The sequence below is a fragment of the Eschrichtius robustus genome, chromosome 12 (genome assembly GCF_028021215.1).
Source record: "Eschrichtius robustus isolate mEscRob2 chromosome 12, mEscRob2.pri, whole genome shotgun sequence".
NCBI lineage: Eukaryota > Metazoa > Chordata > Mammalia > Artiodactyla > Eschrichtiidae > Eschrichtius > Eschrichtius robustus.
Genome location: NC_090835.1, coordinates 3,788,780 through 3,816,169, shown reverse-complemented (window position 1 = coordinate 3,816,169; position 27,390 = coordinate 3,788,780). Strand labels below are relative to the sequence as shown.

General features: G+C 41.7%; 1 protein-coding gene across 1 annotated transcript; it reads right to left on the bottom strand.

Moving 5' to 3' along the window:
• Nucleotides 1-766: 766 nt before the first annotated feature.
• CCDC174 (coiled-coil domain containing 174) lies at nt 767-25,872 on the bottom strand. Its single transcript, XM_068557805.1, has 11 exons — nt 25,787-25,872; nt 22,586-22,690; nt 21,781-21,881; nt 14,280-14,338; nt 12,136-12,310; nt 8,661-8,756; nt 7,534-7,676; nt 6,649-6,743; nt 5,977-6,109; nt 2,776-2,928; nt 767-1,358 (listed from the first exon to the last, which is right to left on the bottom strand). Exons 1-11 carry the CDS (start codon nt 25,826-25,828, stop codon nt 1,060-1,062), a joined length of 1,401 nt encoding a protein of 466 aa, XP_068413906.1. The 5' UTR covers nt 25,829-25,872; the 3' UTR covers nt 767-1,059.
• Between the last annotated feature and the right edge of the window lie 1,518 nt (nt 25,873-27,390).

The following is a 27,390-nucleotide window of genomic DNA, read 5'->3' as shown; positions in this document are numbered from 1 at the left end:
TACAAGACTCACTGGCCTGGGAGGCAGCTGTAACAGCCCTGTGGATCTGGTGGTCAACTTCTACTGCTTGTCTGCAGCTGTGAAGAGGACACTGTGGTGTAGTAGGTAGAGGACGGGAACGGTACTCAGGCACAGGAAGTCCTTCTGGAGCTCTGCTCACCCACTCGTTGTTAGCGAAGTCAAAAGGACCTTGCTGTCCCTCATTCCAGCGCAAGTCCATCCCACCCAGGCTGAGGTGACTCAGCTCCCGAGAGAGATCAGGGCCCAGAGCGGGAGAACCAGGGAGGCAGGCGGAGATGAAAAACCAACCCTGGTGGCTAAGGAGCATCTCTTGCTCTTACCACGCCCAGCCACCTCCACATGTGCCCGTCACTCAATACACACTTAATGAACACCCACTATGCGTGGCTGTGATAATCACCACTCAAGAAGGGGTGATAGTAAGAACAAGTGACGTCAATGTCTACCTTTCTGGATTGTGAAGTCCTCCCTGGTCTTCTTGATCATTTCAAATGACATGCTTAATTCTCCATCAGTGTCAGGGTCCTCCTGGAGACTAGATCACTTTGCCTCCCAGTGTGCCCTCATGTGCCACCATTTGACAGGCCAAAATTCTTCCTGACAGATGCTCCACCAGATGACCTGGAAGCTGAATGCTTGGAACAAAGACATCTACAAGCTAGTACTGGCAAAAGGAAAGGAGTGGAACCCTTAAATCTGAGTAAGTCATGGGAGTGGGTATGAAGCAGACAGGATTACAAACTCCTTAGTATCAAATATTACAGAGTATGTTTACTCTATCTCAGCTCACATGTAAATCCAGATGAATTGGTATCTCCATACCAATTAGAATGAAATGAACAGCTAAGTGGCCAGAGTTCCCACAGTACCATTCATTTTCTTCCCTGCTGCTGACAAATACAGCCTGAAGTCTGGATCTTCAGGGAAAAGACAGGAAGAGAAAGTTACAATTCAGTCCCTAAAGTTAAGTTATTTTCTCTGCTCTGGGAGAGGAAGGCACCGTCAACAGTACAGACCCAAGTTATAGTGTTTTTAAGTTCATGTCACTTGTTTATAATATGAAATCATATCATCCAGGGTTTCAAAAGTGACCGCCTGGGCTTGCGGTGGGCCGCTGGGGGCTGGAGTGGATGATGTATGTGAAGAGCCGGGGTCATGGCTCTGGCCAGAGTGCTGCCCCGGGTCACTCTGTGCAGGTGCAGGTCTGTTCCATGCCTGGCTACTCAGAGAACCAGTTCTTTTTTGGTCCACAAAGTAATTCGATGGTGGGGCAAACTCAGGGTCTCTCTCAGCCCGGAGATCTGATTGCCTCTTCAACCAATACCCAAAGGAAAAGTCTAGTAAAAATAAGAAAGAGTATTATTAGAACTGATTATTGAATCATTGAATGTTTATTGTTATTACTTTTTAATTATTGTATATATTTCTTAAAAGCCACCTTAAATTCTCTGGAGAACAAGGACAGTAATAACAAAACTATAATACAAGGTATATGCAATGCTTACAAAGGATAAGGAACCAGGCTAAGAGAAAGGAGTGAGAACTTCCATGTGGAGAAAGGTTCAAGGAAGGTTCTGTGGAGAAAGAAGGCTGGCAGGCTCTGGAGACAATGCCAAAAAAGTACTAAAATTACACGTGAGAGACAAACAAAAAATCAAGCACTTAAATCATTTGCCTGACATGACGTCACAGGTACTTCATAGCAAAACACAAGTTTTGTCTTTTACTGAGTTTTAGAAGACACAAAAGGCACCAGGTCCAGATCTATCTTGGTATTCCACCTCTATTTCTAACAGTAGCACTAACCAAAGGCACTCACCCATCTGCATATCTTCTACTTTAGTCGTGGATCTCATCAGTTCCAACAATTCACGCTAATGTACCACTGAAATGATCTTTTTCAAAAAGACATAAACCAGAGTCTTCTCCCAAAGAGAGGCTGCTGTAGGGACCATGGTGTATTTACAGAAAAAAATTACAGACAATTCTGCATAACCCAATGGGACCATATGTGAATCCAAGTTAATACACTGGGACGCAGACTGTTTTCAACTGAACATAAAAAAGACCGCTAAAACACAGAATACATTAAAGTACCAAACCTTCATAAGGTTTTAAAAAACGGTTCCTGAAAAACAGCATCCCAGGAGCTTCCCTTGTGGTGCAGTGGTTAAGAATCCGCCTGCCAATGCAGGGGACACAGGTTCGAGCCCTGGTCCAGGAAGATCCCACATGCCACGGAGCAACTAAGCCCGTGCACCACAACTACTGAGCCTGTGCTCTAAATCCCGTGAGCCACAACTACTGAGCCCACGTGCCACAACTACTGAAGCCCGCTCGCCTAGAGCCCATGCTCCGCCAACAAGAAAAGCCACCTCAATGAGAAGCCCATACACCCCAACGAAGAGTAGCCCCCGCTCACTGCAACTAGAGAGAGCCGCGCAGCAATGAAGACCCAAAGCAGCCAAAAATTAAAAACAAAAAACAAAAAAAACCAGCATCCCAAAGCTGTAAGACCACACGGGGGCAGAGGGAATTTCAGAAACCTTCCGCCAAGTGCTTCTTAAAAAAAAAAACAAAACTCATCCTTTAGGCATGATGCCTTGTAGACCCTGATCTTTTATAATCACACTTTCTAATGCTCCTGGGTATTGAGAAGAAACAAGTTCAAGGATGTGGAGAATTCCTTAAGCTTCCAAGGACCACTAAGACTCACCAGAATCACACTCTGTTGAGGAGAACTGACCGCCTTACCTTTTCCTCTGTCCCACTCGCGGACGTGTGGCACCCCAGGCCTGGTATCCTTCCTCTCCTGAACGATGACTTCGACTTTGCTACTCTGGGCAGCTGTATGAGGAGCTGGCATGACCTCTGGTTCTGGTGGCAATGGTCCAATAACATCTCCATCTATTTTTGGCAAGAGAATAAGACTTCATTATAATAAAGCTTAAAACTACTTAAAAAACTAAATAGAACATGCTCATCCTGAGAGTACAAGCAATAACCGGTATTTATTGAGCACCTATCATGTGCCAGGCAGTGGGCTAAGTATTTTGTATACAATAGTTCACTTAACCCTGTAATAACCCTAATAAAGTCAGGATTCGTATTCCCATTTTATCCCCATTTTATAGATAAGGAAAATTAAGATCAGAAATGCTACACAGGTAGACAGTGACAAGGGCCAGGATTCAAACCCAGGATGGATGGATTTCAAAGTCTCTGTTTGACAAAAATAAACTCAAAATGGATTAAAGACCTAAGTGTAAGGCCAGACACTATCAAACTCTTAGAGGAAAACATAGGCAGAACACTCTATGACATAAATCACAGCAAGATCCTTTTTGACCCAGCCCCCAGAGAAATGGAAATAAAAACACAAATAAACAAATGGGACCTAATGAAACTTAAAAGCTTTTGCACAGCAAAGGAAACCATAAACAAGACCAAAAGACAACCCTCAGAATGGGAGAAAATATTTGCAAATGAAGCAACTGACAAAGGATTAATCTCCAAGATTTACAAGCAGCTCATGCAGCTCAATAACAAAAAAACAAACAACCCAATCCAAAAATGGGCAGAAGACCTAAATAGACATTTCTCCAAAGAAGATATACAGATTGCCAACAGACACATGAAAGAATGCTCAACATCATTAATCATTAGAGAAATGCAAATCAAAACTACAATGAGATATCATCTCACACCGGTCAGAATGGCCATCATCAAAAAATCTAGAAACAATAAATGCTGGAGAGGGTGTGGAGGAAAGGGAACACTCTTGCACTGTTGGTGGGAATGTAAATTGATACAGCCACTATGGAGAACAGTATGGATGTTCCTTAAAAAACTAAAAATAGAACTACCATACGACCCAGCAATCCCACTACTGGGCATATACCCTGAGAAAACCGTAATTCAAAAAGAGTCATGTACCAGAATGTTCATTGCAGCTCTATTTACAATAGCCAGGACATGGAAGCAACCTAAGTGTCCATCATCGGATGAATGGATAAAGAAGATGTGGCACATATATACAATGAATATTACTCAGCCATAAAAAGAAATGAAATGGAGGTTATTTGTAGTGAGGTGGATGGAGTTAAGAGTCTTGTCATACAGAGTGAAGTAAGTCAGAAAGAGAAAAACAAATACAGTATGCTAACACATATATATGGAATCTAAGGGAAAAAAAAAGGTCATGAAGAACCTAGTGGCAAGACGGGAATAAAGACACAGACGTACTAGAGAATGGACTTGAGGATATGGGGAGGGGGAGGGGTAAGATGTGACAGGGTGAGAGAGTGGCATGGACATATATACACTACCAAATGTAAAATAGATAGCTAGTGGGAAGCAGCCGCATAGCACAGGGAGATGAGCTCGGTGCTTTGTGACCACCTAGAGGGGTGGGATAGGGAGGGTGGGAGGGAGGGAGATGCAAGAGGGAAGAGATATGGGAACATATGTATATGTATAACTGATTCACTTTGTTATAAAGCAGAAACTAACACACCATTGTAAAGCAATTATACTCCAATAAAGATGTTTATAAAAAAAAAAAAAAGTCTCTGTTCGGCACTATGCCACCCTGCTTCCCCTGACCAACAATCGAAGGACCAGAAACCCCCCAATTACTCAACTAAAGTAAGAGTCTCCCACTAAGCAAGGGGACTGAGGGTGATGAAGAGCTGGAGCCTGGCGACAGGCTGTAGGCTATTCTATTTTGGCCGTATTTTAAAAGAAAACAGATTTTTAGAAAGCACTGGTGGCACTTCACATCTTGTGGAAGTGACAGATGTTCAGGAGTAGAGCAAAAACAGAGAAACAATACAGAGTTTAACATGTCACAGGGAGACAGCATTTATACAAAACTAAATGGACCATTTTCCGATTTCTAAGTGTTCTGATCTCCTTTCAAAGCTAAACTGAAGTGTGTTCAGAATTAGAAAATGGCCCGTGGCTTAGCACAGGTTTCTGTGAGAGCTGGAGAAGCTTCTATGTGCCCCTAACACCCACACCCCCTTCTTCCTTTTGGGACTACAGTGCCCCCCAGCTTCAGCTGGATATGTGTCACCTCGCCAGAGAGGCCATTTCCCAGCCTCCCCTGCAGCTGGGGATGGCCTGTGGATTCTGGCCATTGGGATGTAAATGCGTAGGTTGTGTGTGATCCCGACTCACATTCCTAGAATGGAAGCTGGTTCCCCGCCCCTTCTTCCCCAGGGCTGGATCATGAACAGGTGCTGGGGAGCTAGTGACCGTGCAGGTGAGAGGAACCCTCTATGGAATGGCAGAAGCAGTAAGACAGGAGGAGGCCAGAGCTACTACTTGCCGTGGATGGGTGTCCAAACTAGAGAAGCAGACGCCCACCTGGTTTGAGCCAGTCTCTGTAGTGTCTCTGTTGGGGCAGTTTATCCCAGTCTAGCATAACTCTCACAGTGAGCAAGTCTGACCACAGTACTGGACGGTGCTCCCAAGCATTTCAACAGTCCCTTGGTAAGCTGTCTATACCCATATTTGTAAATCCTTTATTTTATTAACTTTCTGAATGCATGTCTTCTTTAAAATACATTAATTTATAATAACCAACAAAAACCGCAACCATCACAAATGGAAATAGGTCTAAAACATGTACGTGCACAACTAAATTTTATCCTAAAAAACCTTTTAAGTATTTTACTTAGGTATTTTACTCCTAAGTCTCAGTTACTAAACCATGCTGTTCTATGAAACAACACAATGTACTGTTAATACCCTTGTCTACAGCCTAAAATTTTCTTTGGAGTGTAATTCCACGCCACTTTGGTTATAAACACTGTTCCTGGCAGTATCTCCAAGGTGCACTGCTTGCTTAGAGAATAAAACTAGATTTCCACATTGCCAGTCCTATTATTGAGATATCAACTGAACTAAAATTTTTCCTTTTGAGGTTTAGAAACACGAGCCAAGATATACCTCTATCTTCTTCCTCTGCTCCATCCTCTTTTGATTTTTTCATCTTTTTTTGTCGGAGTTTGGCAAGTCTTGCTTCTAACATAGCCTTTCTCTTTTCCTTTATATTTTCTCGTTTTGTTCTCTGATCTGTTGTCTGAACGGAACAGAAAATTAGAAAATTATTAGCCTATTCACAATATTTCTGTTGAAAAAGATGAAATAATTAATTTTTTTCTAAAAATAGACTAATTGATTTTCATGCCACCTCTAAGAAGCCATCCTTGAGATCTTCAACATGAAGACCCGTTAAGTCCTCTTACACAAGCCCTCTGATGTCTTCTGAAGTTTAGTAAGAGTTCACAGAGTATCCTGGAAGGCTTACCATTCAAGAAAATTCTGTCCTACTCCTTAATCCCCCTCTAATAACCTTATATTTTCTCACCCAGGCTGCTCCAAAAGTGCCATATTTGAAACCAAGTTTAAAACATCAAAGTTATACAGGTTACTTTTGAACAACTATAATCTTAAAGTCTGAAACACCAAAATAATATGGCAATTACCTTTATGAAACCGATAATTGCATTCTGAATAGCAATGTAAATTTCTAATTAATTTACTAGATTTTTTTGCAGTACGGTACAACAAGAAACCCAACCGCTCAAATCCTTAACATCAACTGAGTTTAATTTGTACCTGCTCACGCAGCATTTCTAAAGTTTTCATCTGCTTGTCTCTCAACTCTTTATCTCGGGCAAAGGCAAAGTATCCAACACCAAGTTGCCGGGCCTCTGAAATAAGTCAAAATTATCCAAAAGATTAGATTTCCCTGATCAGTGAATTAAATTCAGACCAAATTCCTACCAAAGCAAAAAGGAACACAATGATGTCTCACACATTTTGTTTTGTTTTTTCTAAGAAGCAGCTACAAAAAAAGTTAGAAGTTGTTTCCATCCTGTTTGCCAAGTGACAAGCGTAACAAATATTCATTAACGTTTTAGTCATAGGCTGCCTCCACTTCTCTTGAGGAGCAAACTCGGATTAACAGACCCTCTGTTAGGAAGATACTCCCAATATGAATATTTTTAGGCTATGAAGTGAAAAAAGGGATATTTTCAATTCCGAAAGCAGAATCTTTTATTTCCACATAAGAGCTGCTGCTTTCCGAATACTTCCTTTTATGCTTGTCATTTGTTCAAGATAAAAAAATGATTTAAAAAGCTGCCAGATGGGGGCTTCCCTGGTGGCGCAGTGGTTAAGAATCAGCCTGCCAATGAAGGGAACACAGGTTCGAGTCCTGGTCTGGGAAGATCCCACATGCCACGGAGCAACTAAGCCCGTGTGCCACCAACTACTGAGCCTGCGCTCTAGAGCCCGCGAGCCGCAACTACTGGGCCCATACGCCTAGAGCCTGTGTTCTGCAACAAGAGAAGCCACCACAATGAGAAGCCCGTGCACCGCAACGAAGAGTGGCCCCCACTCGCCGCAACTAGAGAAAGCCCGTGCACAGCAACAAAGACCCAACACAGCCAAAAATAAAAAAAAAAAAAAAAAAAAAAAAAAGTTGCCAGATGTCTATACCATTTTCACGAATGTCTTCGTAATGTACGGGCCCCATTGGCCTTCTCAGGGACTCCCTCTCTTCTTCCTCCCATTGCTGGCGCTGGAGTTCTTTTCTCATATCTTCAGATAGTAAGGTTTTTTCAGTTGCAGGACTAACGAAACTAGGAAAATAGAGCAAAAACCATCTTAGATAAGAGCTGTGACACAGCAATGCTTCAGTTCAGGAGGGCGAACATGGATGAGTAACTCTAGTTACGAAGACGACATTCCTTACAGAGGCTTCTGACCCACAATACCACTGGGAACCTGCAAAAACTATTTTCGCCTTTCTTTAATCAAAGCAAGCAACATGTTACATTAGCATAATGAAATCTTGCCTCACCACTCAGACAAATTACTTTCCTTCCCACCCTGGTCTTGGGCTGAATGGAGGGGGCAGGAGAGGCAGAGAGGAGGAACTACGGGCCTCCTGTGGATGGTCTCCCGTGCAGGACCTCATGTCTCATCAGGTGGCTCAGGGCTTCTGCACTTTCTTCCCTGTGCCAAGCCCAGGCCCACCTGACCCTGGAGGACGTGGACAAGGTGGAGCTTCTCCCAACACTTTCCACACAATAGCTGCCCTTGGTGAGAATTTTATTCCCTGGGATGTTTTAGCAAGTTACCTCTTACGTGTGTCTTAGGCACCACAGAAAAAATTCTAGCCATAAAGCCCTTACTTCAAAATGCAAAGGTGTAGAAACAAAAAGTTAAGCTAACTACCTCCCTGCCCCCACCTGCTGTGGGATAACCAAGAGTATATTCTTAAACACTTTCTCCGCAGTGGTTTGTTTGTTGGCTTGGTCTGGGCTCATTCTCTATTTGTTACTCTGTAGGCAGACATCCTTTCAAGTAAACAGATAGGCTCTAACTCATCCCTTTTAGCAGCTACACAATATGGATGATCAACCACTCAGGTTGTTCCCTGAGTGTGGACTATGTGTGTATGTGTATGCTAACCCCAAAAAAGTGCTTCCACTAATATTCTTATACATTAAAAAAATATTCCTATACCAGAGCACCAAAGATAATTAACTAAAAACAGCCTTGCGCACAAAACAATCCCCGTGTCTGCATGTCATGGGCAAAGCTTTGCATGTCACACTTACAGCCTCCCCTGAAGATTTTTATCCATTTCCAGCAGATGTGGCAAATCCTTTCTCATACAGCGCCGGGATCGCCCTAAAGAATCCACATAATCCACCCTGAAATAAAAGTGAAAAGACATGGAAAACTGTACATGACATATGGTTCCCTAAGTCAGGGAGTTGGTGCACAGTAAAAAGTTAATTTAGGCCCCATCACCAAGAAAAACCCTCAACCTGAGAGACCACTACCATTGGTAAGAACATGTTTTTCAAAGTTAAAAGTTGACACACAGTAAGTTCATTGAGCCCTTTATTAAATCTTAGTTTTAGAAACTGTAGAAAATGATCATGTACATCTCTGACCTCAAGATAAATACCCCACAAAGACCCTTGCTGCAGCATCTCAGAACTTACTTTAATTTGGTTTAAACAATTCCAAATATTTTATCAGCATCATAATAACTTTGCTCCGTACCATATTCTCAGCTTGCTCACTTCCTTACAGTCTTCCCAAATTTGACTTTTTATTCTTTCCTGTATTTCTTCGAATTGGTACAATTCTTCCCAATGAATTAGAACTTTCTTAATATAAGTACTTTGAGAGACTCTTTTTAACTAGGAGGAAGCCAAGCAACACACATTTTATACCAAAGAAGCACCTCAGCAGCGGGCCAGTCTGTTATCTTTCACCCCCGTTCCCCTTTCCTCATCCTGGCCCAAAGTACCTTTGTACAGGTACGAGGCAGGGGAGCCAGGCAGCTGGCAAGGCCAGTGAAATACTGAGACTCCCCCAACAGGAAAAGGGCAGGTTTTCATGAGTAACATTTCATTTGCATTATGATGCAAAACATTTTTAATTTTTTAAATTATGGGCAAGGACTCCCTCACAGCCTTTGGCAGGAGGCTGAAAGCACAGAAGGGCCAGCACTGCTGCTGGACCAACTCACGGTCAGATTCCCATGCATGTGGCTTTGCTTTTGTTAGCCTTTTCTTTTGTCTCACACCTGCCGATTCCAACTGTCAGACTATGATTTAAAAACTGAATGTTTGGGAATCCACAACTATAGTCCTAAAGCTGACGACCACAGAAATAAAACCTCCAACAGCAGAGAGCAGTTTCTTTCTCCCTTTTCTTCTTTTCCTTTTTTCTTCTTCTATGAATGGAGAACAAAAACCATTTCGCCAGATGGTCTGAGTAGTTATTTACAGTATTTTTGTGGAAAGATTTTCCACCACCTGGAACTTAACTACCTAAAGGATTTTACAAGCAGTTACAATTCTGGAACCTAATTTAAAAACAAAAAAGTGTCAGAACTGCTTGCAGTGCATCTTCCTTCACCATATGGTGGTATGTGACACCTTCAATTGCCCTCCAAACTCTTCAAATCAGTAACAAATTGGTTGTAATCATACAGGCATTAATATGAGAGGAAAAAAAAAGACATTAAACCTTCCAAAGGAGATGAGATTTCTGCTATGAAAAGCAATCATAGGCCATTCTGTCTCCGGGGAAGGCCTCCAAAACATTCAGATCCCATCACAAAGAAGTGGCAGAACAGCAGCCAGCAACTGCCCCATGTAATCAGCAATCACCGAGCAAGCTCTCAGAGAAACAAGTACTCGAGGTACAAGGGGGACACAGGAGGGCTCGGAGTCATGCCCTCTTCACAGGGCTCTAGGGGGAAGTTAGGGCACACACTCATGAAACACTCCTAACAGGAGCAGGCAGGGTATAAAAAGTACCAGAAGTTTGCCTCAATCTTCTTCTGGTAATGAGGCCAGTTATGTGTCAATATAAATAAAAGGTAAAACCCAAAGGAGCAGAAAGTATGTTTAAGTGCTACCAGAGCTCAGATGAGGGAGAAACCACTTAGACTAGAAATGATGATGAGAAGCATGACGGAAGGGATGGCATCATACATGCTCCTCTTCTGGTTGCTATAGCAAGCGTGCGGCCACTTAGCCCACCCCAAATGTAAGTGTTTTAGAAGGCAGGTAAGAAGACCCCTCCACAGCATGAAGATGCAAGTTCTCTGTGTTCCCAAGCAGTGAAGACTGCTCTCTTCACTCATAAATGACTCCTGCCCACAGGGGCAATGGCTGACAAAAGGTCAACAAGTGCTGCCAACAATCCTAGCAGTTCCTAACAAACACCCCCATAAAGAGGACATTTGAGCCTTGAGGCAGGGAAGGGGTGGGCTCTGCACCAGCAGGAGGGGAACAGGCAGGGTTACTCCCAGGACACAGCATCAGTGCATCTCCATGCAATTTCAAGCCCTTTTGAACAAGTTTCTAAACAATGTCTTAGGTACAAAAAATCATAATGGAATTTTCATTCTGGTCTCTCATAAACAAAAGACTAGTTTAGTTTCCCCATCATTCACCTACTAGGCATCACCATCCCTGTTCTACAGATGAGGAAACTGAAGCTTAGAGAGGGTAGGAACTTGATCACAACCATATCACAAGTGAAAGGCAGAGCTGCTGCAGTCCAGATCCAGGTCATGATGCCTAGACCACACCGCCAGAAAATGTCACAGCCAGAGTAAGGCTCACTGGATCAGCTCTGCCAGCCTCTTTTCACTGGAAATAGAGATGACGCTATCTACGTGATGACTCTCCGTGATGCCCGAATAAGGACGAGGTTGTAAGGTAGCGTGGGTAAAAAAGGAACATTCTTCTGCCTAAACAACTCTTTCACATCAATGAAACAGGCATATCAATGCCTCCGTGCCTGGCACAGTGCCTGGCACATGGCAGGAGCTCAGTCTATCTGAAATTATTTATTGGAGCTACTGCTTCTATACCTATAAATCCAATCCTATTTAAAGTGGAGTCTCCAAAGAAAGAAAACTGATTTAGAGAGAAAGGGACTCCCTTGGTGGCACAATGGTTAAGAATCCGCCTGCCAATGCAGGGGGCAAGGGTTTGAGCCCTGCTCCAGGAAGATCCCACATGCCATGGAGCAACTAAGCTCGGGTGCCACAGCTACTGAGCCTGCGCTCTAGAGCCTGCGAGCCGCAACACTAAGCCCGCATGCCTAGAGCCCGCGCATGGCAACGAAGAGTAGCCCCTGCTCACTGCAACTAGAGAGAGCCCACACACAGCAATGAAGACCCAATGAGGCCAAAAAAAAGAAAAAAAGAGAGAGAGACTGGGACTTCCCTGGTGGTCCAGTGGGTAAGACTCAGCGCTCCCAATGCAGGGGGCCTGTGTTCGATCCCTGGTCAGGGAACTAAATCCCTCATGCATGCCGCAACTAAGAGTTCACATGCTGTAACTAAGAAGTCTCCATGCCACAACTAAAGAGCCCGCATGCTTCAACGAAGAGCCCACATGCCACAACTAAGACCCAGCACAGTGAAAATAAATAGTAAATAAATAAATATTTAAGGATAGAGAGAAATGGCTTGATAACAACCAAACAACATGACTCTCAAAAACTAAACGCAAGTCTGACAATATTAACGTGACCAAATGGCATAATATCACCAACCATTCTTCACTGGGGTCCTGGGGAGGAGGGATATCTTTTTCAGAAACGGTTTCTTCATCATCGTCTCTTTCTGTCCTTCTGTAATCTCTATTGGCACCAATCTCTTCCATTTCTTTGTGTTTGTCTATGATCTTCTGTGTGAAATCCACAAGGTACATATCCTCCACTTCCTCATCTAGGACACAAAAATCAATTTTCAGATTCTTGACATCAAAGAAGAAGAACACACATGGAATTGACATGAAGCAGTCACATTCATCACTAGGCGGCTATATTACCCGACAATTCAGTAGTTGATGTCTCCACCCACCCCCTAAATGCTCACAAAGACACAGAGCCACCTCGAGACTGACAGGGAAGCTGTAAATAGGCCACTGGACACATATACCACATAAAAAAAATCTTTAAAAGCCTAATGTTTTCTACTGTCTTGTCAATAACAAAAGACTTTAAGATAACAAAACCATTTGATTTCAAGAGACTCATATAGCCAATTACATAATACAGAAGCAGAACTATATTTCTCAGTTAAGTCTTTGTCGCTATCAGTAATACCCCTCTCTAAACATGTGGGCCGTATCCCATAACCCTAATTATACTGCTAAAGTATGGCAAATGTTTGAAGGGTCATAACACAGGTAAAGAAGTCATCTGAATTCTTTTCAATCCAAAGAACACCACTTTCAGGTAAGGCACGGTGCCAGGATCTGCAGGGCATACAGAGATGTGTAAAGTGCCATCTGCCTGCAGGCCTTACGATCTACTTGAGCTAAAACATACACTGAAAGTTAAATAGCAATCCATGATTTTAATGTAACACAGGATAGCGGATGTATTCACAATGTTTACATGAAGTTTCACTCTGCTAGATTTAAGCTCTAAGGAACAGATAGTAGGTTCCCTACTACCAGGGACTGGTGTTACCCTCGCTGTACAGTGGAGAATAGCTGAGGCTCCAAAACTTAACTAGCCCAAACATGCTGGTCCAATATGCCTATCAGGAGGTGGGCCTGCTGGTATGGACAGAACCAAATCTTCACGTCCACACACTCCTTTGGACTTGATTTCTATATTAACAATATAAGTAAAGTTTGAATCAAATGAAAATAGACTTTTTTTTTTAAGCCACAAAAACATGTAACTCAAATGGGAAAGAGATATACGTTCCCAGAACTGAGTTGTAAGACCATGTAACAGTGAGGCCTCCTGCTGACTGACACCCTGTTGCTTCTTTAGGAGGAAGGCAAAACGTCTCCCAGGGCCCTCAGCTTTGCGAGCACCCAACCTGCCCATGCTGGGCTCCCTACCACACAGGGAACAGGCCTCTGCCGTCTGGGCAGCCCATGATCAGGGTCCAGCCCTGCTGCTCTCCTGCTGCCCCGCTGCCCCCTTTCCCTGCCCCTCAGACCCAGCCCTGCTAGTCGGCCCTGCCAGCTCTGGCCCTCTCCTCTCTCCAATCTGCTCTCTCCATTCTCCCCCTGCAGAATCCCTTTCTCCAGTTTTCCAACGCCTTCAAGACCCCCATCAGAGCCACCTTCTCCCTAGAGACTTCCACACATGCCTTTTAAAGGCAATAAGATATGCACTGCCTTGTAAAATCTCTTCTACTGCTGTTGAACTGTAGGTTGGGTTTTCTTTTTCTGGGGCGGGTATGAGGAAAGGGGGATCTTTTTTTTATTATTTTAAAAGCAACTATAAGCACATCACAGAAAAAAACTAAAAATAGAGAAAAACAGGGGAAAAGGAACCATAACTCCAGTACCCTGATAGAACCATAATTCCTCCCAGGTTTTTTTTTTAACATAGCAATAACTGTAATTGTGGCCTATTTAGACCTTGCTTCCTAAATTTGTTTTGTTCTGTGCCATTTTCCTCCACTGATGATACCCGCCTTGAGGGCAGAGGCAGAGAACCTGGCTTATACCGTACTGGCTTGTCCCTTCATAGCACCTATCATGGGGCCCAGCACCCACGGGATAACTGAAAAACTATTGCTGATTTTCTTGTCTCTGTGTTGGCACGGAAAGTAATCAATTTTATTTTTTAAATTTCTCCCTATTCTTACAATTATTTTAACAAATAATAAAATACCACAGAGATGTATGAATTACAGAAAATAAAGATACATAAATAATCATATTTACCTATAAAGTCTCCGTTAGTCATTTTTTCATATAATTTGGCTTTTTCTTCCAATTTCTCCCTAGGAGTAAAAAAATAGCAAGTATTAGAAATGGTCTTATCACTGCCACTCCTGGTAAGTCTGCCCCATCCCCAGCCTTACTGCTGCAACCTGCCCAAGGGACCCAGCCTGATGGCTAGAGCTGAAACCCGGCCCTGAGGGGACCTTCAGGCCCAGCCAGGTCTGCTCTGCCAACTAAACGTAAGCTCCGTGAAAGCCTAGCCCATGTTTCTCTCATTCGTGACTGTATCCCAGGGCCTAAAACAGTATCTGGTGCATAGCAGATGCTCAGTAAGTATTTGATGAGTGAATACATGAAGAATGAAGATTCCAATTTAATTTAAATGCCAAATGCAACTTAAATACCAAAAAAAGAGAGATGTCTAAACAAAAACATTTTCTATTTGCAACCTTCCAAATAGATTGCCAAATTCCATTTGTTTTACAAATTCCTTGTCTTACACAAGGGTCCCTGGTCTCCCTTGGCTCATCAGGCCTAAGGCAGGTAGAGACCAACTTCTTGGAAGTCTGTTAAAAATATGATCGTGTCTATTTTATACAGAACATGAATAATGTATTCATGACAAATAGCTAATAAAAAACAAACATCAACCCTGGTATTTCAACACAGCAGTCTCTCTGCTTATGTTAATTTCTAGAGACATGTATTCTTTCGTGGGTAAGACAGCTGACAATTCTTTTATTCTAGAAATACCTATGATGGTAAAGAGCCCCAAAGAAGTCATCTGAGTTTTTGCTTGTGAAGCATCACACTTAATCATAATAGAAAATTTCATTTCTAATGGTGTCCCAAGGTTATTCCCTGGCAATCCAGTGGTTAGGGCTCTGTGCTTCCACTACAGGGGGCGTGGGTTTGATCCCTGGTTGGGAAACTAAAATCCCACATACCATGCAGAGCAGCCAAAATAATATTAATAATAATAATAATAATAATAATAATAATAATAATGGTGTCCCAAGGCAATAAAGTCCCTTGGTCACACGGTTGTGTGCTCTGGAACAAGTGACTTAACCTCTCACATACCTCAATTCCCACATCACAACAGATGGGAAAGATAGCACTGCCTCTTAGGGTTGTAATGAGGATTAATTAGATAATACACGTAAAGCATGCCACCAGTTACAGCCTCTTCACATCTATGTCAGATTCCTCTTTCATTTTACACATTCATTCGTAAGTACTGACTGCGCAAGTGCCAAGCACTGTTTTAGGTGCATAAGACAAAGTTCCAGCTCTCATGGGGGTCACACTTGAGAGAGGGAGAAAGACAAATAAATCAATGAAAAAGAGGATTTCAGACAGTGAGAAGAAGGGAAGGAAATAAAAGCAGGTTTTCCCAATAGAGGCCCTTTGTCATGCATTGATGGAGTGCTCTGTGGACCAGCTAAGTCATATCAACTTCTAAGAGATAAGTTGCTCTTCTTCAGATGGAGCTTAGTGTAACAAGCAGTCTCGTTACAGAATCTCATCATCTTAGTAAAAATAAAACTTCAAAAAATTTAGAAAACAAAATACACTGTCTGGACAGAGCAACTGGGCAGGACACTAAGATAGGGTAGTCAGGGGAAACATCTCTGAAGAGGACGTTTGGCCTAAGGCTTGCATAGCAAGAAGTCAACCATGGAAGGAATCTTCAGGGAGAAAGCAAGTCAGGCAGGGGAAAGATGAAGCGGGAATGAACTTGACATGTTCAAGGAGACACCAGCGCGCTAGAAGGTGCTGAGCAAAGGGGAGAGTGGTACAAAATAAACACAACAGAGACAGCTGGGGACAAGAGTGCAAGGGAAAGGATAAGAAGTTTGGATGCAGTGTAACAGAAAGAAGACAGTTTTAAGATGGCAGGAAGAGTCTTCAGATGAATAATGGAGGGATTTCCCTGGTAGCGCAGTGGTGAAGAATCCGCCTGCCAATGCAGGGGACACGGGTTCGAGCCCTGGTCTGGGAAGATCTCACATGCTGTGGAGCAACTAAGCCTGTACGCCACAACTACTGAGCCTGCGCTCTAGAGCCCACGAGTCACAACTACCAAGCCTGCGCACCACAACTACTAAAGTCCGCACACCTAGAGCCTGTGCTCCACAACAAGAGAACCACCGCAATGACAAGCTCGCGCACCACAACGAAGAGCAGCCCCCGCTCACCACAACTAGAGAAAGCCCACGTGTAGCAACGAAGACCCAATGCAGCCAAAAAATATACATAACTAAATTAATTAATTAAAAATAATGGAGATCAAGGAAGATGTCAGGGAAATGGCCACTGGATTTAGTAAATGAGGAAGTCATTGGTGACTGTAAAGAACATTTCTTCAGTCAAGTAGTGAAGATGGAACTCAGAGGGCAAGGGTATGGGACACTTATCTGGAACCCACTATGTGCCAGACACTATGTATCTCATTTAATCTCTTAAAGGGCTTCATGAGTTAAGTATTAACCACCACACCTCACAGATAAGGAAAGAGTCTCAATGGAAAAGTAACTTGCCTGAGGCCTTACATCCTCATGGAACTATCTCTGCCTGTTGTAAGCTCTGGAGAGATGCAGAAGTCCTGCAGATCATGGAGAGACTTGATTCCCCAGGAGCACAATGAACGTATTATGTAAAAAGTTACTGGGTAGAAAAATCACAGCAAAGTACCAAGGAATACTCTGTTATACAGAGGAAACTAAAAAAGATCAAGCCCATAGTTAATACTCAATGGTGAAAAGTTGGAAGCTTTTACTCTAAGGTCAGAAACAAGACAAGGATGCCTACCCGTAACATTTTTATTTAGTGCAGTATTGGAAGTTCTAGCCAGAACAATTAGGCAAGAAAAAAAAAAAAGGCGTCCAAATCAAAAAGGAAGAAATAAAACTATCACTATTTGCAGATGACATAACATTATATATAGAAAATCCCGGGCTTCCCTGGTGGCACAGTGGTTAAGAATCCGCCTGCCAATGCAGGAGACACGGGTTTGAGCCCTGGTCCGGGAAGATCCCACATGCCATGGAGCAACTAAGCCTGGGCGCCACAACTACTGAGCCTGTGTGCCTAGAGCCCATGCTCCGCAACACCACTGCAATGAGAAGCCCGCCCACCGCAACGAAGAGTAGCCCCTGCTCACCACAACTAGAGAAAAGCCTGCACGCAGCAACGAAGACCCAATGCAGACAAAAATAAATAATAAAAAAAAAAAAAAAAAAAAGAAAATCCCAAAGACTCCACCAAAAAACTGTTAGCACTAAGAAATGAACTCAGTGAAGTTGCAGGATACAAAATCAATACATAAAACTCTGTTGCGTTTCTATACACTAATAATGATCTATCAGAAAGAGAAAATAAGAAAACAATCCCATTTACAATTGCATCAAAAAGAACAGAAGAGACTTCCCTGGCCGTCCAGTGGTTAAGACTCCACACTTCCACTGCAGGGTGTGCAGGTTCGATCCCTGGCTGGGGAACTGAGATCCCACATACCATGTGGCACAGCCAAAAAAAAAAAAAAAATCATAAAATACTTCGGAATAAATTTAACAAAGGAGATGAAAGACCTATACACTGAAAACTACATAGCAATGATGAAGAAACTGAAGATGATACACATAAGTGGAAAGATATTTACGGATTAGAAGAATACTGTTAAAATGTCCATACTACCCAAAGCAATCTACAAAAATCAAACCAATCCCTGTTAAAACTCCAATGGCATTTTTCACAGAAATAGAATGAACAGCCCTAAAATTTGTATGGAACCATAAAAAATCCCCAAAGAGCCAAAGCAATTCTGGAAAAGAAGAACAAAGCTGGAGGCATCATGCTCCCTGATTACAAACTATATTACAAAGCCATAGTAATCAAAACAGTATGGTACTGGCATAAAAACAGACACATAGATCAATGGAATGGAAAGAGAGCCCAGAAATAAACCCACACACATATGGTCATTTAATTTATAACAAACGAGCCAAGAATATGCAATGGGAAAAGGACAGTCTCTTCAATAAATGGTGTTGGGAAAACTGGACAGCCACATGCAAAAGAATGAAACTAGACCACTATCTTACACAAAAACTAACTCAAAATGGAATAAAAACTTGAATGTAAGACCTGAAACCATAAAACTCCTAGAAGAAAACACAGGCAACAAGTTCCCTGACATGAGTTGTGGCACTGATTTTTTTTGGATTTGACGTGAAAAGCAAAGGCAACAAAAGCAAAAATAAAGAAGAGAGACTATATCAAACTAAAAAGCTTCTGCAGAACAAAGGAAATCATCAACAAAATGAAAATGCAACCTATTGGATGGAAGGAAATATTTACAAATCATTTATCTGACAAAGGCTTAATAGCCAAAATAAACAAAGAACTTACAACTCAACAGCAAAAGAACAATCCAATTTAAAAAACGGACCTGAATAGATATTTTTTCAAAGACATATAGATAGCCAACAGGTACATGAAAAGGTGCTCAGCATCACTAATCATGAGGGAAACGCAAATCAAAACCACAATGAGATATCACCTCATACCTGTTAGAATGGCTACTATCAAAAAGACAAGAAATAACAAGTGTTGGTTGGTGAGGATGTGCAGAAAAGGAAACTTTCATGCACTGTTGGTGGGAATATAAACTGGGGTGGCCAGTATGGAAAAAGAGTATGGAGATTCCTCACAAAATAAAAACAGAACTACCATATGGGGACTTCCCTGGCAGTTCCGTGATTAAGACTCTGCACTTCCAATGCAGGGGGAAGGGGTTCCATTTCTGGTTGGGGAACTAAGATCCCGCATGCCACACAGCGTGGCCAAAAAAAAAAAAAAAAGAACTACCATATGATCCAGCAATTCCACTTCTGGGTATTTATCTGAAGTAAATGAAAACACTAATTCAAAAGATACATGCACCCCCATGTTCATTACAGCATTATTTACAATAGCCAAGATAAGGATACAATCTAAGTGTCCATCGATGCATGAACAGATAAAGAAAAGGTGATATACATACACAATGGAATACTATTCAGCCATAAAAAACAATGACATCTTGCTATTTGCAATGTTATGGATGGACCTTGAGGGCATTATGCTAAGTGACATAAGTCAGACAAAGAATACAAATACCATATGATTTCATTTATATGTGAAATTAAAACAAAAAAAAACAAAACACCCAAACAAAAAAACCCGAAACAAAAAAACTAACAAGTTCATAGAGACAGAGAACGGAATGGTGGTTGCCAGAGGTGGCAGGGGGTGGGGAGGAAATGGATGAAATAGGTGAAGGGGGTCAAAATGTACAAACTTCCAGTTACAAAATAACTAAGTCATGGGGATGTAATGTACAGTATAATGACTGTACTGCATATTTGAAGTCTGTTAAAAGAGTAGATCTCAAAAGTTCTCATCACAAGACAAAAAAAACTGTAACTATGTGTGGTGATAGATGTTAACTAGATTTACTGTGGTGATCATTTCACAATATATACAAATATCGAGTTACTATGTTGTACACCTGAAACTAATATAACATTATATTTCAATTATATCTTAATAAAATACATATATAAAGCATAAAAAAGTTATAGCATCTTTCAACAAAATTAAAATTCTAAGAATAATGTCCAGTAGTGAGAAAAATGTCTCAAAAATGAACATACCTTTAAGTCTCATGTCTGTTGAGGATAGGCCAAACACTAAGAAAAACAATCCCCCAAATGGGCTAATATTCTGCCCTTTATTCTCAGACCCAAAAGAGCTGAGGAGCCTTAGCAACCACTGTTTTCAACTTTCATTATGCAATGGATCCAAAAGCACATGTGGCAGTCATGACAGACATTAAAACTTGGTATTCTGAGTCCAGGGTGATACTGCAAATAAGGGAAGAGCTCTTCTTTACAGAAGAATGCCAGCTAACAAACAGAATGAAAAAATAATAAACATGGAATGATAGAATTAGAAAAATCCTAACTTTGAAATCATCAGTGTAATAATTGACTCATCAGTGAAGACAAAACCATCGCATGAAAACATATTGGCGAACAGGATATTCAGTCTCAGTTTCCCTCCTTAGATTATGATTAATTACAAATGCAAAAGAGCATCTTTACAGTGGAAAAATCTAGCAGACCTACCTTAACTGAGTGATCAAAGTTATCATCATCAATAATGACTTAAACTGACATCATGAACCTCCCGATGTGATTCAATGGGAGGACATATCATCACCTATATATTCAATAGTATTCTTGGGGGCTTCCCTGGTGGCACAGTGGTTGAGAATTTGCCTGCCAATGCAGGGAACACGGGTTCGAGCCCTGGCCTGGGAAGATCCCACATGCCGCGGAGCGACTAGGCCCGTGAGCCACAATTGCTGAGCCTGCGCATCTGGAGCCTGTGCTCCGCAACAGAGAGGCCGCGATAGTGAGAGGCCAGCGCACCGCGATGAAGAGTGGCCCTCATCTGCCGCAACTAGAGAAAGCCCTCGCACAGAAACGAAGACCCAACACAGCCATAAATAAATAAATAAATAAATTTTTTTAAAAAAAACTTAAAATTAAAAAAAAAAAAAATAGTATTCTTACCAACAACAGTTAGTATGACTCTAATCAGATTGTGGGACACTGTAGAAACAACTGGGCTGGACTCTTCAAAAAACATTAATGGCATAACAGACAACAAAAAGGCAAGGGAACTGTTTTAGATTAAAAGAGACTAAAGAGATATGAAAATTAAATGCAATGTGTACTCTTTGATTGAATCTTGGATTAAATGTTTTAAAAAACAATAAAGGACATAACCTTTATTTAGGATAACTGGTGAAATCTGAATATGCACCATATGATACTACTATTTTATCAGTGTCAAATTTCTTGGGTATGACAGCAGTATTGTAATTATGCAGGATAATGTCCTTATTCTCAAAAGATATATGCTGAAATATTTAGAGGTAAAGTATCATGATGTTTAACAAACTTTCTCTACACACACTGGAGAGAGGGAGGGGGAAGAAAAGAGTAAATTTTAAAAGATGTTAATTGGTGAACTTAGGTGAAAAGTATTAGAATGTTCACCATACTCTTCTTTCAAATATTCTGTCGGTTTGAAGTTTTTCATATTAAAAAGTTGAGGGGGAAATTCAGTTTCTAAATGCTAATAGCATGCCACCTAGTAGCCCCAAACCACACCACCATGGGGACATTTCTTAAACACTTGTTGATACCTCAGTGCCTAACAGGGGCTCAAAGTGGGACTGTTTCATCTTTTAAACTGAGGCTTTCTTTTATCTTCTTATAAGACTATATATATGTCTGCAAATTATATTATTTTCAGAGTAATAGAGTATTTGGCTAGAAGGATGATAAAAATTAAAATTGTAAATCAAAAAGAGTAAAAGTTGAACTTTCATTCCTTTGCCTGGGTAGCCACAACGGCAGCTACATTTATCAGAGAGAAACTTAACCTCGCTTTGTCCAAAGTCTTCTGTTCCTCAATCTTCTGTTCAGCATCCTTCTCAGCTCGATTAGAAACTCCTGCGTTTTGTCTGCTCCAGATACTTGGTTTCTGGAGAATAATTTAAAAAGACAAGACAGAATCACCAAATGATTGCAAAAAATCTCTACTTGTCTTGTACATCAGAAGGAAAAAAAAGATAATTAGATCTTATGAATCAGTGGAAATAACTAGACTTCTGACAGCCAATCTATGTCCTGCAAATACACGGTACATAGCAAAGCTGGAGATGAAAAAAAAAAGCCCTAACTACATAAAAAAAATTTCTTTATACAATTGCAGTTACTACTCTTTTATCTCCTGAATGATTACAACCTAATTCTAGACTAATGAAAATATATATAACAGAGATTTAGTAATACAAGTAACAGATACCATTAGCTATAAAATTGTAAAAACATTCACAACTCTTAAAGACCCAGCTATATTTCTGCTATATTTCTATATTATCTAATTGTTTATCTCTGTTTGGATTTATAACACCTGTAAAGCTAGACAATCTTCCATGGGAATGTAAACAAACACATACTAACAGCATGTACTATTCCAAAAGAAGTGCTAAGAATTAGATCATTATAATGCGCTTTTAAATCTTACTAATTTCTATCTTAATATTTAAAACATTTCATGCAGATGTTCAAATACAAGACAGGGATTTTTATGTAGCAGACACCATGAACACTTTCAAAAAACCTAAGTACGCTGTAATTTCCCTATGTTTGGAATTGATGGAGATAATTAGATCGTATTTTTACCTTAGTAGTTGGTTTTGGTTTCCCCAAAACTCCAGCATCTTTTAGAAGTTTTTCTTGTTTGAATTCTTCTTGTTTTCGGAAGAGTTCAGCCTTAAGGTCTACCAACTAAAATAAAACCGATAAGCAAACAAAAACAATTAATTCTAATGAGTGACTGGATTTCTAAGTTTTTATAATTCTCAAAACAAGATTACAAGCTCCTATAAATGGACAAAAATGGATATAAAACTAAATGTTTAAATGTAGAATCTAGTACAAAATAAAACCCAGTCATATTTCATTCCAGCTCTGTTGTAAATGTATTTAACTTTCAACACTTCAAGGCTTTCCTCTGGGCAAGGGGAGAGTGATAAAGCAAGGTAAATGAAATCTGCATCTTTTAGATTCAGATTCAACTAACATTATTAAGCACCTTCTGTCTGACTGGCACTGTCCTTGGCTTTTTCTTGTAGTAATTTCACTTAAACATCACAACAATCTATTATTTTTATAGGAAAACGTCTTTGTTCAGCAACAATCTGAGCACCAGTATATGTCTGGCACTTAACACTGAAGAGCAGGATACAAACATGAATTAGACATACTCCTGCCTCAAAGAGCCTACAATCTCCTAAGAAATGTAACTTACAATACCAGTCAGTTGTAATAAACACTGTGAAGAGTGGAATTAAGTAGCAAAAAGTTCAGATAAAGGAGTATTTCCTTCTGGCCAGAGTGATCAGAGATGGCTTTGAAATGAAGCTTAAAGGATAGGCAAGATCTCAACAGCTAGAAATAAAATGGACTGAGTGAATTTTGTTTCAGCATGTTTTGGAAACTGCAAGTTTAGCTGAACAACAGGGTTCAAGAATAGGAAAGGCCAGAGCAAAGGGAACAGGGGAGTTGGATCAGTCACCACTATCTACTCTGCAAAAAAGGATGTAATGACAGTTTCCTTTTTAAGGATCCAAGTACAGCTGCTTATACACATGGTCATTTATAAAGTAGATACTTAAAAACCCCAGCATCACATACTGACTTTTAAGGAAAATCAAAATGACTGAGCTCAATGATTTCTACTTTGGAAGAAAGCAATTTAAAAATAGTCTTGGCAGGGTTTTTAATAATGCCAAGGGCAGGTTCATTCTAGGGCCTAATACTCTAAATTTTAAAAAACAAATTTAAAACTTAAGCCTTGGGACTTCCCTGGTGGTCCAGTGGTAAAGAATCTGCCTTCCGATGCAGGGGACGTGGGTTCGATCCCTAGTCGGGGAACTAAGATCCCACATGCCACGGGGCAACTAAGCCCACGTGCTGCAGACTACAGAGCCCACGCTCCACAACTAGAGAGAGAAAACCCGCACACCACAACTAGAGAGAAGCCCGCGCGCCAAAACGAAAGATCCCGCATGCCGCAACTAAGACCTGACACAGCCAAAAAATAAAAATAAATAAATAAAGTTACATGTATCACTAAAAAAAAGACTTGTACATTTAAGGAATAAAAACTTAAGCCTTTTCTTCTAAGCCTTCTTTTTTTTTTTTTTTTTTTTTGATGTGGACCATTTTTAAAGTCTTTATTGAATTTGTTACAATATTACTTCTATTCTGTCTTTTGGTTTTTTGGCCCAGAGGCATGTGGGATCTTAGCTCCCCAACCAGGGATCGAACCCGCGTCCCCTGCATTGGAAGGCGAAGTCTTAACCACTGGACTGCCAGGAAAGTCCCTCTAAGCCTTCTTTTTTTTTTTTTTTTTAATTAAAAATTTTATTATTTATTTATTTATTTTTGGCTGCATTGGGTCTTTGTTGCTGCGTGCGGGTTTTCTCTAGTTGCGGTGAGCGGGGGCTACTCTTTGTTGCGGTGCGCGGGCTTCTCATTGTGGTGGCTTCTCTTGTTGCGGAGCACGGGCTCTAGGCGTGCAGGCTTCAGTAGTTGTGGCACACGGGCTCAGTAGTTGTGGCTTGTGGGCTCTAGAGCGCAGGCTCAGTAGTAGTGGCGCACGGGCTCAGTTGCTCCGCGGCATGTGGGATCTTCCCGGACCAGGGCTCGAACCCACGTCCCCTGCATTGGCAGGTGGATTCTTAACCACTGCGCCACCAGGAAAGCCCCCTCTAAGCCTTCTTAACTACATGAATTTCCTAGCCAGACATTTTCCTATTAAACTTTTGAACTTTAAAATGAAGATGCTCAGAAAAGTGTCAATTCCCAGATGGCATTCACATTATGAGTATTGCTAATTTTAACCCGTCAGGAAGGGATAACTTTAATTTTACAGCTTTTTGATTCCTAATCCTCAAACATAATAACTAGTACCAATTTTCAGTATTAGACGGGGGAAAGGAGCTCAAATATTGGGCTACTTCCATCTTTTCCTTCGTATCGCTTGCATCCTAACATTCTGCAGTAAATCCGAGATTAAACCAAAGGTTAGGCAATTTGCTCTGATATAACGGAAAAGACAACAGCTTTGGAGTCAAACAGATGGAGTGAGCCCAGTTCCACCACTAAGAACTCAGTATGTAAGCTGGAGAAAGCCACTTCATTTTCTGAGCCTCAATGGCATCACCTATAAAGTGGGGATATTACTAGCACCTGCCTCTTAAAGCAGTCAGGAAGATTCAATGAGGTAGTGCATACAAAGTGCTGGCACAAAAGTACTCAGAACAGGTTTTCTTCCTAGAAGCAACTAACTTAACAATGCTGTTTACATTCTGTTAGACCTTACAGCTCCCAGGCAGCGCAGCCTACGGGTGTATTAACAACTGTTTAGTTCCTGGTGGGGACGCTGGGCATCTCGGACCCTGGGGAACAAATCACACTCTCTAATGTTCTGGGGGGACCATGCCGGTCCCTGAACTGAAGGGAAACATATCTGCACAGCTAGCAGAGGCTGCCTTCCCCCTCCGACGGTAACGAAGACAAGACTGGCAAGGAGGCCTGGCCTGTTGTTGCGGAGGGGAGGCAGGGACATTCCAAACCCGGAAAAGACACCAGGTTCTGGTCCGCGTCTGAGGGGCAAGCCTGGTGCCGGTGCACGGCGGAGGGGAGACGCCACGTTCGGGGTTCTATAAACAAGAAGTGGGCCCTGGCGTGCCGGGGTTCTGTCTGAGGGGAGGCCAAGTTTGGGTCCCCGAGTGAAGAAACAAACGAGGTCGAGATTCTTGTCCGGCAGAGGCGGGGAGACGCGGAGCCCGCAACATCAGCTACACCCGTACTCACCGAGGACGCCGTGACGTCCAAGGGCTTTTTCCTCCGGTCCATCGTCGCACTGGAGCACCCTGACCCAGTGAACGCCTCACCAGCTCCCGGCAGGCCTCTTATACAAGCTTCCGGCGTAACCGGAAGTGTCCTCATGAGAGCGACGCTGTTTACGACGCTGGCGCCATCTTGAGAAGGTCAGGATATGGTGCGCACTGCGTCCTTCACCATTTTGAGAAGATCAGCATGCCCAGGAGTGAAGCTAACTGCTAAGGCCATCTTGAAGAGGGCGGACGGTAACAGGGCTAGTGTTGTCGCCATCTTGAGAAGGGCGGCATACGTCTTGCAGAGCAATGCACGCCATCTTGAGTGGGGCAGTTGCGGGGGCGGGTGTGCGTGGCGATGGCGCCATCTTGGAAGGGCAAGGGAACTGAAATGAATGCCTTCTCAGTGAAAAGAAAGATGGGTTAGTAGGACTGCAAAGATCTACCTAAATACCGTTTTAAGACCTGCTGTATGCTAGGCACTGCTTGGTGCTTCTCACAGGTTAATTTATTTAAATTCTCACAAGAGTCATATGAGATAAGGATTATTATATTAATTTTAGTAGAAATAACAACAATAATAACTAACATTGATATAATGCTATATATGTGTAGTGTGTCACTTTACATAGTTCAGCTGGTAAGAACATGGACTCCAGAAGCCAACTTCCTCAGCTGGAATCACTGCTTCACCACTTATTGACTGTGTGACCTTGCAAAAGTTACTTACTTGGTGCTTCAGTTTCCAAATGGGAATAAAACAGTATTTACTTCATGGGGTTCAGTTAGGATTAGATGAAGTAAATGAGCTCGTCGATAAAAGTATTAATGATTGTGGTAGACAGACCAATGACACATGCCCCCCCAACACACACACAAAAGATGTCCATCTTCTAATCTCTAGAATCTGTGACTGTGTTACCTTATATGGCAAAAGGGAATTTGCAGATGTGATTAATGATTCTGAGATGAGGAGATTATCCAAGTACTGTAGGTCCAATGTAATCACAAGGGTGTTTATAAGAGGGAGGCAGAAAAGTCAGAATCAATGAGAGATAAGAAGTAGCTACACTGTGGGCTTTGAAGAGGGAGGATGGGACCACTGCCGAGGAATGCAGGCAGCTTCTAGAAGCTGAAGAGACAAGGAAATGAATCCTTCTCTAGAGCCTCCAGTGTAGCACTGCTGACACCTAAATTTTAGCCTTGTAAGGCTCATTTCAGACTTCCCACCTCCAGAACGTTAAGAGAATAAATTTGTGTTGTTTTAAACCACTAAGTTTGTAGTGATGTGTTACAACAGCAGTAGGAAACTGATACAAATGATAATGATTGCAGCAATAGCATATGTGTGTACCTCTTTTCATGGATTATCTCATTTAATCCTTGCAAGGATCCCAGAGGTGGGAGCTATTTACACCATGTTACCGAGGAGAAAAGTGAGGCCCAAGAGGTTAAGTGACATGCAAAGGACATTTGCCAGCTAGCAAGTGATGGACCCTAGAGTCAAATAATAACTCAAAGGCATTGAGTTAATTATTTGCATGCTATTTACTTGTAAAGAGGAGAACCCATATAGATTGA

Excerpts from the sequence above, each read along its gene's own strand:
- CCDC174 (XM_068557805.1), bottom strand. The coding sequence starts at position 25,828 with ATGGACCGGAGGAAAAAGCCCTTGGACGTCACGGCGTCCTCG. Across the intron at positions 21,882-22,585 it reads AACCAAAACCAACTACTAAG|AAACCAAGTATCTGGAGCAG; the intron begins GTAAAAATACGA and ends ATTATTCTCCAG. Across the intron at positions 2,929-5,976 it reads AGCAGAGGAAGAAGATAGAG|ATGGAGATGTTATTGGACCA; the intron begins GTATATCTTGGC and ends TGCCAAAAATAG.